Here is a 19,639-nt window from a genome sequence, read left to right as displayed (position 1 = left end):
GCATTGAGAACAAAATAACATAAAAATGATCAATTATTATCCCATGGAGGTCTGCATTTGGAATCATACTCAAAATAAAAGTGGAAAATCAAATTAGAGGTTGATCCAACTTCCGTGGAAATTCCTCAAGACAAGTTAAAATGAGGCTCAGTAGTGTGTGGCTTCCACATGCCGTATGACCTCCCTACAACGCCTGGGCATGCTCCTGATGAGGCGGCGGATGTTCTCCTGAGAGATCCTGGATTAAAGCCTCAGTCAACTCCTGGACAGTCTGTGGTGTAACGTCGTGTCCAGTCCATAGCATCAGTGCCTTCATCATGCAGGAACCGCTGACACACTTCAGCCACATGAGGCTTAGCATTGTCATGCATCAGAAGGAACCCAGGGCCCACTGCACTAGCATATGGTCTAACAATGGGTTTGAGGATCTCATCCTGGTACCTAATGGCAGTCAGGGTACCTCTGTGTGGCACTCCAAAGAAATGCCTCCCCACACCATTACTGACCCACTGCCAAACCGGTCGTGCTGGAGGATGTTGCAAGCAGCAGAATGTTCTCCACGGCGTCTCCAGACTCATGTCTGTCATGTCTGTCACATGTGCTCAGTATGAACCTGCTCTCATCCGTGAAGAGCACAGGGAGCCAATGGCGAATCTGCCCATCTTGGTGTTCTCTGGCAAATGCCAATAACCCTGCACAGTGTTGGGCTGTAAGCACAAGCCCCACTTGTGGACATCGGGGCCTCATACCACCCTCATGGAGTTTGTTTCTAACAGTTTGAACAGAGACATGGATGTTAGTGACCTGTTGGAGGTCATTTTCCAGGGCCCTGGCACCGCTTCTCCTGTTTCTCCTTGCACAAAGGAGGAGATAGTGGTCCTGCTGCTGGGTTGTTGCCCTCCTAGGACCCTCTCCACGTCTCCTGGTGTACTGGCCTGTCTCCTGGTATCTCCTCCATGCTCTGGACACTGTGACAGACACAGCAAACCTTCTCACCACAGCTCGCATTGATGTGCCATTCTGGATGAGCCGCACTACCTGAGCAACTTCAGTGGGTTGTAGACACCGCCTCATGCTGCCTCTAGGGGTGAGAGCACTGACAAAATGCAAAAGTGACCAAAACATCAGCCAGAAAGGATGAGAATAGAAAACTGGTCTGTGGTCACCACCTGCAGAACTCCTTTATAGGGGTTGTCTTGCTAATTCCCTCTCATTTTTACACGTTACATTTACACAAAAGCAGGTGAAACTGATTCAAAATCAGTTTTGCTTCTTAACTGGACAGATTGATTTCACAGAAGGGTGACTGACTTGGAGTTACATTGTGTTGTTTAAGGGTTCCCTTTATGTTTTTTGAGCATTCATCCATTATCTGTAACCTGAGGAAACCCACGTGGACAAGGGGAAAACACACCAAACTACTCACAAACAGTCACCCAGAGCAGGTCCCTCCAACCTCCAGGTCCCTGGAGCTGTGTGACTGCGACACTACTTGATGCACCACCGTGCCTCCCATTTTTTTGAGCAGTGTATTTTAATTTGATTTATCAAATCCACCTATCTGCACTGATCAGCCTGATGAACTGAACTAACCTCCTAGCTTCTCCTCACTACATATGTGCACTTTGAAGTTACTCTGGGGCACTGGCTGGGTGATGCTGAATGTGTGTTGTGATGATATAAGTGCATCAGACACAAGTGCTGCTGGAGGTTTTAGACACCTTAAGGTCACTGCTGCACTGAGGATAGTCCCCAAACACAAATATCCAGCCAACAGTGTCCTGTGGGCAGTGTCCTCTGACTGCTGCTGAAAGACTAGAGGTGGACTAACTGGGCAGAAACAGAAGAGCTACTGTCTCTCACATTATATCTACAAGGGGATTTTAATATTGTGGCCAGTGAACGGACACTTTGTTTAAACACTCCAGCAGCACTCCAGCAACCCAGTGTGCCCTTCATCACCCAAATGGTACTTGGTGGTCCTCTGGGTTTCTTGGCCACTGAAGAACAGGGTGAAAGCGCTAACTCATTAGTATGCAGAAAAATACTTAACCCCACCCCCCTGCATAATTAACTTTTAATCATAAAATTAGTCACATTTGTGGATATTCTGTGTCTTGTAAGTGTGCATACAATAAGCAAACAAGTAAATAAGTAAAGCAGGATTCCTCCTGTGTGAATGTGCTGTTGGAGTAGAATTGGATAAACCTTTTCTAGTTGGCTTATCGTGTATGGTTGGCTCGTAGGGATGGCGGATGTGACACTGCTAATTTTGCACCCCTTAGCGACTGAAACAATGCTGCTGCTTCTAAATACTGCCTGTCCCCAGATTCCCTGCACTGCCATGTCTGTCTCCAGCGAGTGTGAGGGCGGACTGCACTTTGTTTGGGTTGTATTATTGGATAAGTGGAGCAGTGGATGTTGTGTATGTATAGAGTAATAGGCGGGTGTATAGCCTCTGTGTCTACATGGACAGGCCTGTCGGTGCGCTGTGCTACTGTGGGTGGTTGGATTGACAGTGTGGTGGATGGGCTTTGCACAGAGCTGATTTCTCCAGTGCAGTCATTAGCCCCAGTAATAGACTGCTGTCAATTGTACCGGTGAACCCACAGGCCAGGACACGCAAGCCGAAAGGCCTCTGCTCATTTGCCATTTGCTGCAGCTTTCTCACCATTCAGTACTGTCTTCCTGAATGTATCTTTTTTTTTGTCTCACTCCTTATGTGATGTTGAAGGTAGGAGTAAACAATCTGTCTGCGAATGGAAGGTTTTGTAAGAGTCTATTTGCTGCTACATGTTTTTACTCTTGCTCTCCTCTTTCTCTATTTCCTTTTTTTCACTCAAGTATTGTGTTTCCTTTCTAGAAAAGTACCAGTTTCTTCTTCCTCGCAGTGTTTTTTTTTTTTAATGCGAGGGCACACAACGAACATGGAGTGCAGGAGTGCAAGATGGGGCCTTTTTGTCTTCTCATTAGATGTGGATGTTATCAGTATCTCCCAGCTCGGTATCACACATCAGGATTAGCTCTGCTGTTTGGCAGCTTTAGTCTCTCACAGCCCGCCGCCGTTTGTCTTACCTCCCAATCGCTGTTTTGTGCGGATTAGAGCGCCGTTGTCTTTGGATTAAGCTGCCGCTGTGCTGCGGTGGGAGAGGTGGCATCTGGACCCTCTGCGCACTGTCGAGCAGAGGAACACTCCAAACTGCCTGAGCTCCCTCCTTCAGTCAGGGCTGTTCTGAATGAGGAGCACGTACATGCTGTGAAAAGATTCAGATTCAGGAGGTTTACTCAGTTAATGCCACTTTCATGAACGGGCCTTATTCCTACTGGAAGATTGGCAAAAATGTGCTTGCTGTTTGGCAGTGGATGCTGAAAGTGGTTGATGTGTGTAATAGCAAAATAGATTCCAGTTACGTCGAAGAAATAAGTGCATTTTGTTACAGAAGCAGAAAATGGGTCCATCACGACCTTACAGTTAAAGGTCTTTTAACTAATTTAAGTCAGAGTTAAAGAATATGGTGTGATGGTCAGACTGAAATATGTTTATGTTGTGTTTTCCATGTATTTGCCATTGTATAAAATATATATTAGACATTCTTAATTGTTTTTCAAACCTACTACAGCCCACCGAGACTGGTTTGCATCAGTAAATTATTTTGTTTAATCAGAGTAAATTTTATTCCGATTAAATATTTTCCAAATAACAGGTATTCAGCTTTGTTACATCACATTCTTTACATATTAAATGAAAGCAACACCTGCACTGAGGAATTAAACAGTACAGGAGGTCCTCACGTTACGTCAGTCCAGAGTTACGATGTTTCGTGGTTATGACACATCTCCCATTTACTGTATAAATCCTTGTTTCGACTTAAGTGGAAGTTTTTTGTGTGCGCGGCGGAAGAATACACGGTTACGCGGCTCGGGACTGAGGTGTTTTTTGATAATTACTGTGTTAGGATAGGTGTTAGGATAGGATAAGTGCTTACAGTATGTTATTTACGTACAGTATGTACGTATGTTCCAACTTACACCGAAAATCAGTTTACGACGCGACGTAGGATCGGATCAACGTCGTAAGTCGAGGACCCCCTGTATATAACATGACAGATGCAGCTAAATTTTGGCACCAGCCTGTACTATTTTTCCCAGGGGGGTTTTTATTGTATTTTCCACAATATGTCTGAGAACCAAGCATCCCAAGCCCCACCCATATGAACATCTTGCATGCATGCATATATTTAAAAATAAATCATTAAACTGGTTTAGAGGTTTTCCACAGGTTTTAAACAAAACCAGTCTCCTGGCCTAGAAAGAGCAGATGCTTGCTAATTTTGCATCTAGCAAGAGAGGCACCAGCTAGGGCCACGCCAAACAGTGCAATGAATGGAACTGGATTCCATATGATTCCAAATATTCCAAAAGCTGTCAGAGATAAACTGCCTGAAGTGTATACACATAAACAGGTGTGGACACATACAGAGCATAAAAATCAGCAACTGGGGCCAGTCTACATCGATTACATGGCATTCATGTCAGTTTTTGCTGTAGAAAGACTTTGGAACGGTGGAAACATTATAAAATTTTAAACTGTATTACAGCATGCCTTGGACATATGGAAGAAGAGAAAATCCCTTGAATTATTTTGCGTGTTAAATTCTTACATGGAAAAAGCCATTGTTTGAAATCAAATCAAATGTTAACCAAATGAGAACCTACAGGGTAGCAATCAAATACAGTGTGAACGTGCTTACCAACAGCCAAAATAAAACAAATAGCTAATTGATTAGTCTAACATTGTGCTAAGTAGACTATAGTAACCTTGCTCCGAATGCCGATGAATTGTTAAGTTAAGCATTATTTATTGAACTTGCTAATGTTCAAGCAAAAATTGCTTTTCGATATATTATGCTGCTCTGTCTTCTACTACTGTATCAACTATAATTCATTCAGTCATTCCTCCGTTCATACATTCATGTGTTTGTTTAATAATTGGCTGTGTCTGAATGTATTTCAGTTATAAATCTGAATCCGTGTATTTTGTCACAGAAGCAGAGAATGTGTCTTTAATGACCTTAATCCTATGAAGAATGTTGGAGCATTGGGTGAGGTGCAGGAGGGCTGTGGGCTGGTAAAATGAATGCAGTTGAGGTGTCTGGGAGTGAGTAAATGTGAGCAGTGTGCCATTTATAGAGCAGTGACTGATTTAGGAAAGCGGCAAGAGCAGAGACTGTAGATCCAGAGCCACGGCTCTCCCTGACCAGGTCTCTGTGCTTTTCTGCTGATGCTGTGTGCGGCAGGAGGGGGATTTACAGAGATGAAGAACAGAGCGCTTTCCGTTCTGTGCTCCAGCCCTGATCCCCACACCTGTCCCAGCCTGCTGTATTTACCGGGGAGAAAATACGACCTCACAGAAAATACCACCTACCAACACCTGCACACAGAACTTTGAGAAAAAAGATTGATATCCCTTATCAGTGCCAAGAATCATCAGCCAGATATGAGAGAGAGAGAGAGAGAGAGAGAGAGAGAGAGAGAGAGAGCAGGGTGAAAAGGGCTAGCACTAGCTCAAAAGAAGAAAGAAGGGCTAAAAACAGCGGCGTAAACTTGGATTCATGATGCTTATTAGGGTAAACAATATTGATAGTCTGAGCTATTGAAAAGTTCAGGAAGCAAATGATCTTCCAAATGTCCAGGAGTGTATTCATCTATGCAAATGAAGTTCATTAATAATTGATAAGGGACCTTGCAGATGAGCTTCCTGTGAGGGGGGAAAAAGAAATCACATGGATCCCCGAGTGACCCCCGCATCCTGCTGAGAAGCTGCCAGTGGGGACATTGGCAGCTCTGGCAATCTGTCATCCATATTCCTGCCTGCGATGTTCCAGCTAATCACCACAGCTCCCCAGAACAGCAGGGGGCCACAGTCACGTGGGTTTAAGCTGACTGGATTCAGATGACAAGCCTGTCACATTAGCCAAACATACTGACTGCCCACCCTCTAAGATGTCTGTCCAAGAATGGCCATGTTGCCTTCCCTGGCCGCTGTCCACTCCGTTCCTGGAGCAGGCGGCTATCCCGTGGTTAGCTTAGTGCCGCTCGCCAACTTGGATGGACAGTGCGCTTTTTACGCAGCGAGGTGACTAGATGTCACTGTAAAGTCGGCGCTACCAAATGCATAATGCAGGGCTAGCATGTCGCTAGGCTAATTGATATAAATAAGCCTCTACCTTAGCACAGACGGCTTGAGAAAAATCTGTGCCGAACCAGTGCCATGCCATTCATCACAGCAGAGGAATTGATCAGCCCTCGTTTTCTCCACAATACTCTTTGCATGAGAGTGCGTAATGTGGACGGGAAAGAAGGGAATGACAATTAAGACCCTGTTTGGGTCCAAGTTTAAACAGCGGGGCCAATGGATTGTGTCTCTGTACGTTTTGGTACGCCTCTACCAGCTGAATTCAATCAATGCAACTTGTCACTCCACGCACTTGTGGATCAAGTGGGATATTTACTTTGTTAGCAATCAATGCAGTATTAATCAGCGGGATTCTGCTTTTGTTTACTGAGTGGCCCTCTGAGGCTGAAGAGTTTGGGTGGGCTCTTTGGAAACCCGCTCCTTCCCTGAGGCGAACTGAAGAATAGACTCTCAGTCAGCATTTGTCCTTATTTCAGATGCCTCATTGATAATCGATTTTACTCCACGTCCCTGTACAGCCCAAGTCTCTCTCTCTCTCTCTCTCTCTCTCTCTCTCTCTCTCTCACACTCTCACACACACACACACACACACACACACACACACGCACACGCAGCCCCACTGACTATGAATACAAACTCATGTGCCGCTGTTGGCGGTTGATTTAGTTGAGGGAATTTAGGATTAGAACGAATCCTTATCAGCAAAGCCATTCCCGCTTAACATTCCTCACAGACACACATGCGCCATGGGTCAGAGCAGCTCAGTGCTTTTAGTTGATTTGAATCTGCCTTCAAGAGGTGACCACTCTCCAAGGGCAAGAGGAAGCGCTCCACCTTTTTCTGTTTGTGTTTCTTTGTGTGTTTAAAAGAGTGCTTTTTATGTGTGCTTAAGTTATATAAAGGCAGACTTTTGAGATTTGTTTGTGCTATGGGCTTGGTTCCCTAAAGAACCTTGCCAACAATGATTCTTTAGGAAAGCTGTTACTAAAAATCCACCCCAAGACATAACTCATGACCTGCTAATGTTTTATGGATTTATAACAGGCCATGAATAGTTTCTTTGAATGGATATAGTAGTCGGAAAACTGCAGTTAATATTGTCATAAAGTTTATTTAATGTATATATATATATATATATCAGGTCTTGTTCATGCCTGTAGGTTGCTGCTGGCTGCTTTTCAGTTTAATTTAAAAATGTGCAGGTTCAAAGAAACCTTCTCTTACCCAGGCATTTTGGGGGCAGATGGGAAAAGCAACATTAAACATAATGAGACTTAAATTAACTGGAAGCATATTACAGCCACACATTAGTAGAGATGGTGTAATCATGTTTAATAGTAAACCAAATATAGTGTTGACATTTTATGAAGGCTGTCAGTGACGTACTGCTTTTAATGAACCCAGATCTGTGACGTTGTCTCTGGTCAAAGAAAAACATACATCTACATTTCAATCATTTTTTACATTAGACCTGGGGCAAAATGAGGGGCATGGATTATTATTGAAATGCTACAATTATAATCATGCATGTGTTTACCTTAAAGTACTTACATCGGGTGTTTTGTGTCTGCTCGTTGTGCTCATTTTTGTTTAATTATGGATTGGAGGATCCTCCGTGGAATGGACACTTTCCCTGAGGCTCAGAATCAAAGCTAGAGTAGATCTGTCCCGGGACTGGGAGGTTGTCAGGTGCACAGTGAAAATGTTTTACACTCAACCTCTCTACACTTTCTTTTTGTTTTTACTTTGCTCCTTGGGACGATACATTCCCAAGAAGAGAAGCAGGTTGTAGATGAAGAAAGTAACAGGGGTCAGATGTTTGAGGAAGAAGTCTGGCTCTGCTCTCTCTCCACAGCTGCTCACATGCTCTTTGTTCTTGTTGGGTTTTTTTTTTGTGTTTGTTTTTTTTTTTTTTTTTTAGCTTCAAGTCAGAAGGCAGTGTGTTACGCTTGTTGAAACAGTGATGGATGTGGGTGTGGGTTATTGTAATAATTTTCAAACCAAGAATGTAGATAAAAACATTGCTGTTTCAGATTTCTCTTCAGATCCTCTCCAATCCACACTCACGGTATGGTTTTGTACTCACACGCGTTCTCCTTCAAAAGAATTTCATTAAATTGTTTTTTCTTGACCAGAGGGCTCCGAGCCTCCCGCTCTGCATCTTCGTTTTTCATTTTTGCTGTTTCTGATATTCTATTCAATAACTTGCCTGCTTGCATCCCTCTCTCTGCTCCTCGTTTAAGATTCATCTCAGGCAAGACAACAGCTTTGTGCAATTTCGGAGCCACTAGCTCTGATTTGGGTTTTGAGTCCCAGTTAGGCACAGATTGATTTCACATGGGCACAAGGGGCATGTCACTATGCCGTCTCACTGTGTGATTTCTCAGAGGAGACACACACACACACACTTATATACACATTCACACAGTAGCCAGTAAAAGCATAAGACAAGTCCTGGACTGATGTCATGTTCGGGACCTCTGAACACAGGGATTTCAGTAGGAGAGTGATGTGATTGTATATCTATCTAAATGGTTATAGAATATTCAGGTTCCGCCATTTTGAAACCCACCACTAACAGGTTAGTATACGAGGAGCATGCTTAACATGTTTATAGTCATATTTATATAAAGAATGTATTTATATTTAACATTTTATTGATATTTTCTTCAACGTTTTTGTAATATGACCCTCGTATCGAAAATAGAATCAATCCATGAATCAAATTGATCAAACATGAATCAAAATAATGCATACCATTATACACCTAATATTTGCTCTATTGTATATTTGAAGTATATATATATATATATAAGAGTAATATATGTTGTTATAACTAATGGCTTGGGAGACTGGAGCAGTGTATCAGAACTGCTGCAGTACATTATACCATTCACATCATTATAATGAGTGAGTGGAACTGCTTCAGAAGTAGCTCAGCTGAACAGAATTGGGAACCCAATAAAAGTAGGGGTGTTGGGGTGCTGAAGGTGAGCGGTGTGGGCCGTGTTCTGAAAAGCATTCTCTGTAGAGTTGGTGTTGGTGTGTGAGTGCTGTGACTCAGCCCGCGAGACTGCTTGCTCTCCCAAGTCTCCCAATGTGTCAAAGTTTCATTGAGGGAGCAGCAGCCTTGGAGCGCCATAAGGAAGCGCTGCCGCCCCACTGACAGAGGGGGTACCTTTGAAGTGTGAAATGGCAGAAGCAGAGGGGCTCGCTCACTCACGCACACACATGCACACTTGCAACTACACACTCTCGTAGACACACTCCCTCCACCACTGCGCACTTCATTCCACACACTCCTCCTTTGCCAACCCACGGCTCCCAGGTGGGCCCGTGCCTGTTTCCTTGGCAACCTGGCGAGAAGCATTGAGGAGTGGAGCCAGCGCACAGATCAGCTCGCTGTGTTTATTTGTTTAGGTCTTTCACACCATGTCGGAGATTAAATCAGGTAATTCTCTATCTGCAGAGGTCCAAGGGCTGTTTATATTGCCGAAGATGCCTGCTGTTGCGCTTTGCTGCATGGGCAGCGGTGTTATTCACAAACATAAACAGTGATTTTAATAAACAACTGTTCGTACAGAGGCAGCTGTTAACAGCTGTAGCATGATCTAGGTGGGAAAGAACGGCGTCAGAATGAAGAGAGTGACATGTATTTAAGGCTGCAGAGCGAAAGTGAGCTTGTCCTCATTCACAAGATCTTCTGAGGGTTTTAGCGGTGATTGCAGAAGCATTCGTGTCGGACTTTCATCTGATCTTCTGACTTTTTATTTATACTATTTACACAGACCTTTGTGAACATTACAGTTCTTTCATATGCACCTCTGTATATTCCGGAGAAACTGTTTTCTTTTCCTCATTGTTTAACTACGCAGTAGGCCTGCTTACAACTTTTGAAGCCTGACTAGGTCACTGATTGACTGACTGACTCACTGACTCACTGACTTACAGACACACATTGTGTTGATTTGAATTGTGTTGAACTGCATTGTCACTCGCTAGCATACATTGTACACGTAACATTTTTCATTTTGCAGTTACAGTACCAGTCAAAAGTTTGGACACATCATCTCATTAGTCATTGGTTGAGTAGGGCTGTTCACTCTACAGAACTGTGTACCAGCCCCTACCTCTGCACAACCCCAGTTAGAGTCTCAAACACAGTAAGAAGGCGAGCAGTTCAACAAATTAACCACAGGCCACAGCTGTTCACTGAAAACCATTTCAGGTGATGACCTCATGAAGCTGACTGAGAACAGAGAGAGTGTGCAAAGCTGTCATCAAAGAAAAAGGTGGCTATTTTGAGGAATATAAAATATAAAACACATTCTGGTTTGTTCAACAATTATTTGTTTACTACATTATTCCATGTGTGTTCCTTCATAGTTTTAATGTCTTCCATATTCACAATGAAGAACATAAAAAAACAAAGAAAAACCTTTGAATGAGAGGATTTTTGACTGTACATTCACAATATGTAGAAAATAGCCCAAAACAAATCAAACGCTCCTGAGTGGGTGTGTCCAAATATTTGACTGGTAGTGTATTGGTAGTTTGTGGTAAAGTTTCATAGTCTTTGTGGTTCAGTTTGTTTAAATGTGCCGTGTTTGTGTCTGTGTGAGTCAGTCGTACTTTCAGTCAGTTGATTCTATATCCACACCGTAGGTAGCGTCTAACAGTTTGGATTAAAGGCCAAATATATATATCCATCATGTACATAATACATCATGACACACAAATGAAGAATCAAAGCAGTCTCTAGGCAGCTGTTTAGCCAAATACATAGTGGTAATGTTATGGTCCGCACCATCTTTATAATACCATGGTGCAGCAGCCTTTTTAATTACACATTTGTTGTGCTGACCCCTGGTCTGCTCTAACTTCTGCCTTTCTGCTGACAGTAAGTGTTGGGGGAAATGCAATGAGCATACTCAAGAGAGAGGGAGCCAGATATAACACAAAAGGGACTCACTGGACCCTGAGAGGCTGGCTAAATCAACAAGGACTCAGCTTGTTGAGCTATCCACTTGGGCCAAGAACTGGGGACATAAGAAAAAAAAAAGAGGAATCATCATAGTATTACTACATAATGTGATATGTGTCGCTGCAAGTGTGGGACAAACAGAGAATAGGAAGCAAGAGATGAGATGCTGAGATGAATAGACGTTTTAATAAACAAAACCAGTGAACATAATGGTACGAAGACACAGGGAATGTTTGAATACTCAAAAACTAAAATGAACCATGACAAAAAAACAGCTAGACAAACCTTAAATAGACAGGCAGGATAAGGAGCACCTGTGATCGAGTCAAATGACCTTACCCGACCACAGGTGGAGGGCCGTGACTAAGGGTAACATGAGGGAGACAGAAAACCAAAACAACACAGTGGGGAAGACCGTGATATATGCCATGTATATAGGATAAAAACACACACATATATATACTGGTCAGACCATGTTAAACACTTGGCTTGCATTACTTTTAAATAATTTTTTAAATATACTTTTAAATAATAATATGTAAAATGAAATGTACTCTTTCATATATCCTGATTTATTTTGTTGAAATGCAGAGGAAAAGCATGAAAACATGTCTCTGTTTTGGTTGATTTTTAGTTTAAAACACTCAGCAGCTGTCCTTTCACACTCTGTGAAACTTTTGTGATGATTTTATGATGGAAAAATGGAAATGCTCCAAACTTTCTAGGAATTAAATATTTTCACATTGACTTCCATTTGAAAGTTAAGGGTTTCTTTCTCCTATAAATTGTATAAATGTACTATTTTGGCGATACATGTTTTTCAATAGTCGCAGTCACACAGCTCCAGGGACCTGGAGGTTGTGGGTTCAATTCCCGCTCTAGGTGACTGTCTGTGAGGAGTTGGTGTGTTCTCCCCGTGTCTGCGTGGGTTTCCTCCGGGTGCTCCGGTTTCCTCCCACAGTCCAAAAACACACGTTGGTAGGTGGATTGGCGACTCAAAAGTGTCCGTAGGTGTGTGTGTAAGTGAATGTGTGTGTGTGAGTGCCTGTGTTGCCCTGTGAAGGACTGGCGCCCCCTCCAGGGTGTATTCCCTGCCTTGCGCCCAATTATTCCAGGTAGGCTCTGGACCCACCGCGACCCTGAATTGGATAAGGGTTACAGATAATGAATGAATGAATGAATGTTTTTCAATAAGATATAAGTTCTAAGTTAAGATGAAAAAGCCTTGTTCAGCAGCAGAAGTAATATTTCAGCTTAGTGTTCAGTATGGGCAGTGGTCAAATTGATGTAGTTCTGCTGAAGATGGGCTAAAAATTGAATAAAAAACAAGTTAAATCTCAGCATTGCATCTCCGTAGATGGGTGAAAGAACACTTCCTTTAAAACGTATGTTCCCCAGTGATGTTATTTACACAGGTGGCTGAACAAAGCTGAGTTTCTTTGCTTTGTTTTAGACTACTTCTCTTTCTTTGGGACATACGAAACATGCTTTTATGTTGTTAGTCATCAGCTCTGGGCATCACAAACTCCTAGATGATTTGTGTTAGTGAAAGTAAACAGTTTGTTTTTTTGTTTTTTTTGACAGGGCAACCAGTCGTAGTTTACACTGAAAAAATGTAGACCTTCTAAACTACAGAGCTCAAAAGAAGCTGATAATTTAGGGGTGTGAGAGTCAGTAATCATGGGTAATTCAGATATCAGACGTTTGATTTTTAAATACTCATCTGATTGAAGCATTGACTGATAAGGGCCCTGCTATTAGTCTCTGTGATCTGCCTTGACATTTCCTTGCAGAAATTGAATGGGTCCCAGTGCAAATAACATCAATGGGCTCCCCATCAATACATTAAAAAGAAGAGGATGGCAAAGTAATTAACTTATTATTGCTGCGTCTCAACCACGTAGTCTAATGGTGAAGGCACTATTAGGGCTGTAATTTAACTTTAGCAGTGAAATAGAGGCAGGGTCATCATGGGCTTCCTGTGCTACAGACTTCTGATGTTGTATCACAGTTTTCTGGTCTGTGTCATGGTCAGATGGAAACTCTGGTCTAAAGTTTTCTCTGTGATTAAACTGAATTAAATTTTTAAAAGATTAAAAGATCAAACCAAGGAAAAGCCATTATATTGACATCTAGTGGCTTTATGAATCAATAATTCTTTACTAAACCCATGTTAAATGTAGATGCCCCCATATGAGACCCGTTCATGCCTTCTCCCACTGTGAATACCTTGCCGCGGCCCACAGCACTGCGGGATTCCAAGCCAGTGGCATGTCTTGCCAGCTGTGTAGAGAGGTGATGAGTGTTCCCTGCAGTTGTCCGTTAGTTGTGCAAGCAAGAAGAGGCATTGATTGAATTGGTGCTCGACAAAGCAGAAACTGCTTATTGAGCTAATGTGGTTGTGTGTTGGAATCAATTTCACAATGTCACTTCTAACGCTCACGCTGAGCGGAGAGGGGTGGGTGCCTTTAATGCAGGTTGAGCCTGAGCATCGGTGTTCCTTGCAAGGGTATGTGCCCCCATTTGTCTAGCCCACACATAGCTCTTAATTTGACTGCAAAAGGCTCAGATGCATGGCAGAGGAAAGGAAGGGTAGCAGTTGGAACATATTGGCGTTCATGTCTTTGATGTAGTACGGGCTCCTACCACCTGTTTTGCGTCTGCACTGCTGTGCTGCTGATTTTTCTGTATTTGTAATTCAGTTTCCGTTTGTGTCCTTCAGCAAAAATGGAGCTCTGTCAGATTAGATATGAGGCGGTGGAAGGAGACGAAGGTTGTTTTCCAACACATCAAGGTTACCTTTAACATAGTTTAAGTGATTTGTAGTGCACTGTTGAATACTCTGCACATGTTCTAGTGGAACACATAGTGTTCAGCATTCTTTGCTCTTGAAAGAGCTCTGCTAAAGATTTTGGTTTTTATTCAATATTATGTAACTAAATTAATAGTTGAAAATATATTCAGGGCCTGGAATTTGTATTGATATTTTATATTGATATTAAATTAAAATGAATATTTTATATAAGTGGACCTGAAGCTTTGTGTGTGCAGCTATAAATGGTGGTGATGATTAACAACTCATTTAGAGTACACTTCGTTTAGGCTCAATGTAATTCTCACACGGCTGCAGGCTCCTGGAGTCATGGGTTCAGACACTCACCTCACTCTCTGTGAGAGGTTTGGTGTGTTCCTCCCATATTCTGCTTTCTCTGGTTATTCACATTATTCTTCTGTGCATTCAAATAATTATTCATTCATTCATTATCTGTAACCCTTATCCAATTCAGGGTCGCGGTGGGTCCAGAGACTACCTGGAAACATTGGGCGCAAGGCGGGAAATACACAGGGCAACACAGACACATTCACTCACACGCTCACACCTACGGACACTTTTGAGTCACCAATCCACCTACCAACGTGTGTTTTTGGACTGTGGGGGGAAACCGGAGCACCCGGAGAAAACCCACGCAGACACAGGGAGAACACACCAACTCCCCACAGACAGTCACCTGGAGCGGGAATCGAACCCACAACCTCCAGGTCCCTGGAGCTGTGTGACTGCGACACTACCTGCTGCACCACCGTGCCGCCCTTCAAACAATTAGTGCATTATTATATGTAATGTGCTATATACTTTATTATATGTAATAATAAAATATATAATAAAATTCAGATCATGAAGTCATGGAATATAACTGCTAAAAGTTGTCGATCTCTGTTTATAAAGATCCATCCATCCATTATCTGTAACCGCGTATCCAATTTTAGGGTCGCGGTGGGTCCAGAGCCTACCTGGAATCATCGGGCGCAAGGCGGGAATACACCCTGGAGGGGACGCCAGTCCTTCACAGGGCAACACAGACACACACACATTCACTCACACACACGGACACTTTCGAGTCGCCAATCCACCTGCAACGTGTGTTTTTGGACTGTGGGAAGAAACCGGAGCACCCGGAGGAAACCCACATGGACACGGGGAGAACACACCAACTCCTCACAGACAGTCACCCGGAGCGGGAATCGAACCCACAACCTCCAGGTTCCTGGAGCTGTGTGACTGCGACACTACCTGCTGCGCCACCGTGCCGCCCCTGTTTATAAAGATGAAATATTAAAATAAAATGCAGCTTGAAAACCCTGTCTGATAAGTACGGCTGTGCTAAATACCATATTTTCATCCAGGATATTTTGTGAATATTCTAATATTCGAGGAGTGACTTGGTGTATATTGTTGTCATTAACAAAATCCGCTTCCAGCTCCTGTTTTAATTTCCCTCTCTCCTCGCTAACCTGCTAACTAGCTCGCTAACTAAGGGCACAGTCAGGTGCCTAATTTCAGGCACAAAGCTGACAAAATGAACTGTGGCCTTGCTCCATTGTAAGGGTGTTGTTTTAGCATGCTAGGCTGTTTTAAATGATGGAGTTTTAGGCTTCATTTGCACAAAGACTCTTATGTTGCTGAGCCTGAATATGGGTGGAGTGGGGAGAGAACTGTTTTTACTGTCTTTATCGATAGCAACATTTATCCAAAAAATGGACTATACGACTCTTAAAATTTGAAACTGAATACCTATCTAATGAAGAAATATCTGAATACTCGAATACTTGGGCCACTGCGTCTCCCAACATGGCTCCACTCACTGAGTCGTTCTCTAACTAAGGGCACAGAGGGCACACGAATAAACCGAAGTTTTGTGGAAGTGTTTTAATTTGAGGTGTAGAGCTGGCAATATAAACTGTAGCTTTGCCATGCTTCATTGTAAATAGGTTGCTGTAGCATGCTAGGCTGTTTTCTGGCTTCTTTCAAGGCTCTAATGTTGACAAGACTAAATACATGTGGAGTGGTGCGTTGCCTTAATCAAAAAACATGAATGTCTGAATCTCATAATTATAAACCAAATATTATAAACCCTACCCAAAGACCGAATATCCAAATAGCCGAATATTCTGGGCCAGCCCTAATGATAAGTATACGTCATTGGTTGCTTCTGTTTATGATTTTTAAGATTTGTTCTATCAGAATAGCCAAGGCAGCAGTGAGGCAAACGTATGTGCTTAAGTTTGCATCATCAATGAATGCAATATTTATGACAAAATAAAAATTCAGCTTTTTTACATGAAAAATGACATAATATCCAGGAATCACCAATAAATCATTTAATCAAAATAAAAAGTAATGTATTAAGTGAGATATATTTTTGAAAAACACATGAAATGGAAACAAACCGGAGGAACATTTCCACTGGTTTTCTCACTCACTTGCAGGCACACTATCAGAGAGAGAGAGAGAGAGAGAGAGAGAGAGAGAGAGAGAGAGAGAGAGAGATGGAGTTCATCTTGCTGTTTCAGCACTAGGAAAGGAAGAAGGGGGTTCTGAAAAAAGGGGAAACAAGCTTTAAGAAGTTAAACCACAGTGGTGCCTGAGTCAGGCCTCAAGATCTATGAGTTATGGACTAGCAGTGACAAATGCTATCAGGCCACAGGGAGAACGGGGAGAAGAGAACGGAGCCACGTGACCTGACTCAGCCTGTGCTGAATGCTTAAAGAAGGCCAGTGGGGATCTGTGATTAACAGACAGATAAGAGTGAAGGAGGAGAATGCAAGAAAGCCAGGTGTGCTGGGGTTAGATTCAACGTTATGCTTGGATTGAATGACAAAGCAAAGAGTCATCCCCGCCTCCAGCTCATTAATAATTCATCTGTAACATTTAGACCGCTACAGCCAAGAGGGAGGTGGTCTTTAGCATGATTTTGTATGATTAATGTTGCATGATGGATATGTATACTTTTTTGGGATGTTTGCACCTTTTAAGAAAGTTATGTACATTTTGTTAATTCATCACTTAACCTTAAATGAGCTTTTGTGCACAGTGTGATTAGTGCATTTGTGTTTTCTGATGAGTTTTGACTTCCTCAATATGAATAGCCTGGAGACTATGTAAACAACAACTACGTACACTGACTTACACACACTGGAACCTGGAAACCATGTATACCATTTTATTAAGCACACCTGCCCCATATTGGCCATTTTATCAGCAGAAACTTTCAAACATTGTCCAATTATATCTATATCTGCAAAACCGTTTAATAAATATGTCCACAAACAGTAGAAATCTTAGCCTGAGTATTTACTGAGTACTTGGTGATAGTCTTAAACAACTGGTTCTGCACTCTTCCAAGCTAACAAAGACTGTGCAAAGGCCAAGCAGTGGAATATATTGGAAGGAGTCAAAGGAATACGCTGCAGCTGGGTTTGATGATAAAATTGTGGAGCCAAGGAGGAGCTGGAACTGGAGTGAGCAATGAGTCCATCATGAAAATGGGTTTTTCTATACTTTAACATTACCTTTACCGTAACTTTAATATTTCTAAGCAGAAATTTTATATCCTTTTTACAGATAAAGTGCAAACTTGCTTATATTTGTAAAAAAAAAAAACTAATCCAGAGTGAAAGATGTGTAGTTTTAAAGCAAAAAGCACTCGTCGTCTTTCTCATTCTCTTATAACATAATGCTCCTCTAATTCTGTTGTGTGTACAAGTGGAGTTTTTCGTCTTTTTAGGGGAACAAAAAGTGTTGTTTAGATTGTAGCTCTGCGGGGTAGCCCTCCCTGGCTCTCACTGGAGCTGATCCAGTATGGCAGGTCTGTGCTATGGGGAGACTGGTGCCCGCTTGTTGGGCACTGGGGAATGGGTGTCATGCTACCACCTCCATTCTCCTCATGGCTATGCTAATGTGCACACATTAATATGGCCCCACTGGTCCAAACAAGGCCTCAATCACAACAAATTCATCACTCATCTCCTTGCGGCAGCTTGCTCTGGCCAGCCTGCGAAATAAGGGTGTTTAGAGCTTTTAATAGTGTGTTTTATGCAATAGCAGTTGACACTGTGACAGCGTGGAGAATAGGGTTTGATTGTAATCTTAATCCAAGGAATGCAAGCCTAAAGCGTCAGGTGGAAAAGGCCACTGATGACTATCTCTACACCCAGAGAAAGATATTTCTAGTTTTAATGCTTCCTTTGTAGATTTCACCTGACAGGGATATCCAAAAGAGGAAAAACATGGTGCAACCAAAGGCTCAAAGTACAGTGAGAGGAAAGGGTCGTGTGAACAACTCTACATTCGTACCTTCAAATGGAAAAATATATATTAATATATATGTTCATTTACAAAAACTATATAAATTGATTGGTCACAGTGTCAAAATGGACAGTGAGTGTAGAAACAAGGAGCTGGTCATAATTTTATTGTAATAAAGACATGGGTTTTCTTAGATGCAGTGTTTTGCTCCAGCCCTTATATGGATTTCTACAGAGGTCCTTAGGTGAATCATATTACACCATGTAAATAAACAGTCAAATTAATGAATAAGAATAAATAAAATACAATTCAGTGTTTCACTGCTTGATCCTAAACATATTTATTTGTTGAGCTGAGTTTTTACCTTTTTTTTTTATTTGATTAAGATTTGACTTGAGACCTTTAAGATTTAAAGGAACTCTACGTCATATTTTTACCTTAAAAATGACTGCTTCAAAATGACTTTGATGCTCCACTGAGCTGTAATGGTGAGTACAGAGCCTCTGTCACTGTCACTCTGGGCTCATCACTGTGGAAACTGCACTATGTAAATTTTGGAGGATGGCAGGAAACCACCCCCCAACTCCCTCCACCTCCCCATTTATTTCAGTACAGTGCTGTAAAGATGAATTACACTAGAGGGAGCCCCAGTAGCAGAAAACTCTAAATCTTACATAGTGTTCCATTAAGGTCTTTAATTAAAGTATGAACCAGTGTTACACAAGAAGGTCTTATGACGTAATGATGGACACTATTTCTAACCACTCTCTTTCTCTCTCTTTCAGCTCTTCCCAGCTACACCTGTGGTAACCCAGGCCAGCTGCTCAACGGCCTTCAGCAGGGCTCCACCTTTAACATCGGGGACAAGATCCGCTACAGCTGCAGCCCGGGCTTCATGCTAGAGGGCCACACTGTGCTGTCCTGCCTGGCCACATCCTCCGGCACGGCTGCATGGGACTTTCCTCTGCCATACTGCCGAGGTGAGACCACCAGCAGGGGGGGTATGGGGGGCACCAACCTCCGTTGGAGCACAAGGGGAGGTTAGGAAGTGTCTTTATCAGAGATGACAGGCGCCCTGTTGCTTTATAGTGAGAGGCTACGCAGTGCCATTTGTCCTGCTTTAGAGTAGCAAAGACCCCCACAGTTCTGACACCTGCCAAGGTGTAGAGGCACGGACGGACGCTTTGTCAGCGCCATCACATGGAACGCTGAACTTCAGGGGGAGAGGGAGAGAGCCTTGGCCTTTCTTGCCTTGTTCACATAGCTTTCATCACTATGTGGTAGATGCGTGTTTGGCACTCAGAGGGTAAATATGAGCACAGAGAAAGTGTCAGCGTAGGTGCTTTTTTATATAAACCATGCAGAATGACAG

The 19,639-nt window shown here is 42.6% G+C and overlaps 1 protein-coding gene across 1 annotated transcript in view; it reads left to right on the top strand.

Moving 5' to 3' along the window:
- csmd2 (CUB and Sushi multiple domains 2) overlaps positions 1-19,639 on the top strand; it is a 340,194-nt gene that overhangs the window by 88,556 nt on the left and 231,999 nt on the right. Inside the window, exon 4 of the mRNA XM_066674957.1 lies at positions 19,053-19,247. Coding sequence (XP_066531054.1) covers positions 19,053-19,247 — 195 coding nt within the window. The remainder of the gene's footprint in view (positions 1-19,052; positions 19,248-19,639) is intronic.

This window comes from Hoplias malabaricus, chromosome 6, assembly GCF_029633855.1.
Source record: "Hoplias malabaricus isolate fHopMal1 chromosome 6, fHopMal1.hap1, whole genome shotgun sequence".
NCBI lineage: Eukaryota > Metazoa > Chordata > Actinopteri > Characiformes > Erythrinidae > Hoplias > Hoplias malabaricus.
Note: the sequence above shows the minus strand (reverse complement) of the source record. Positions and strands in the feature narration are given on the sequence as shown.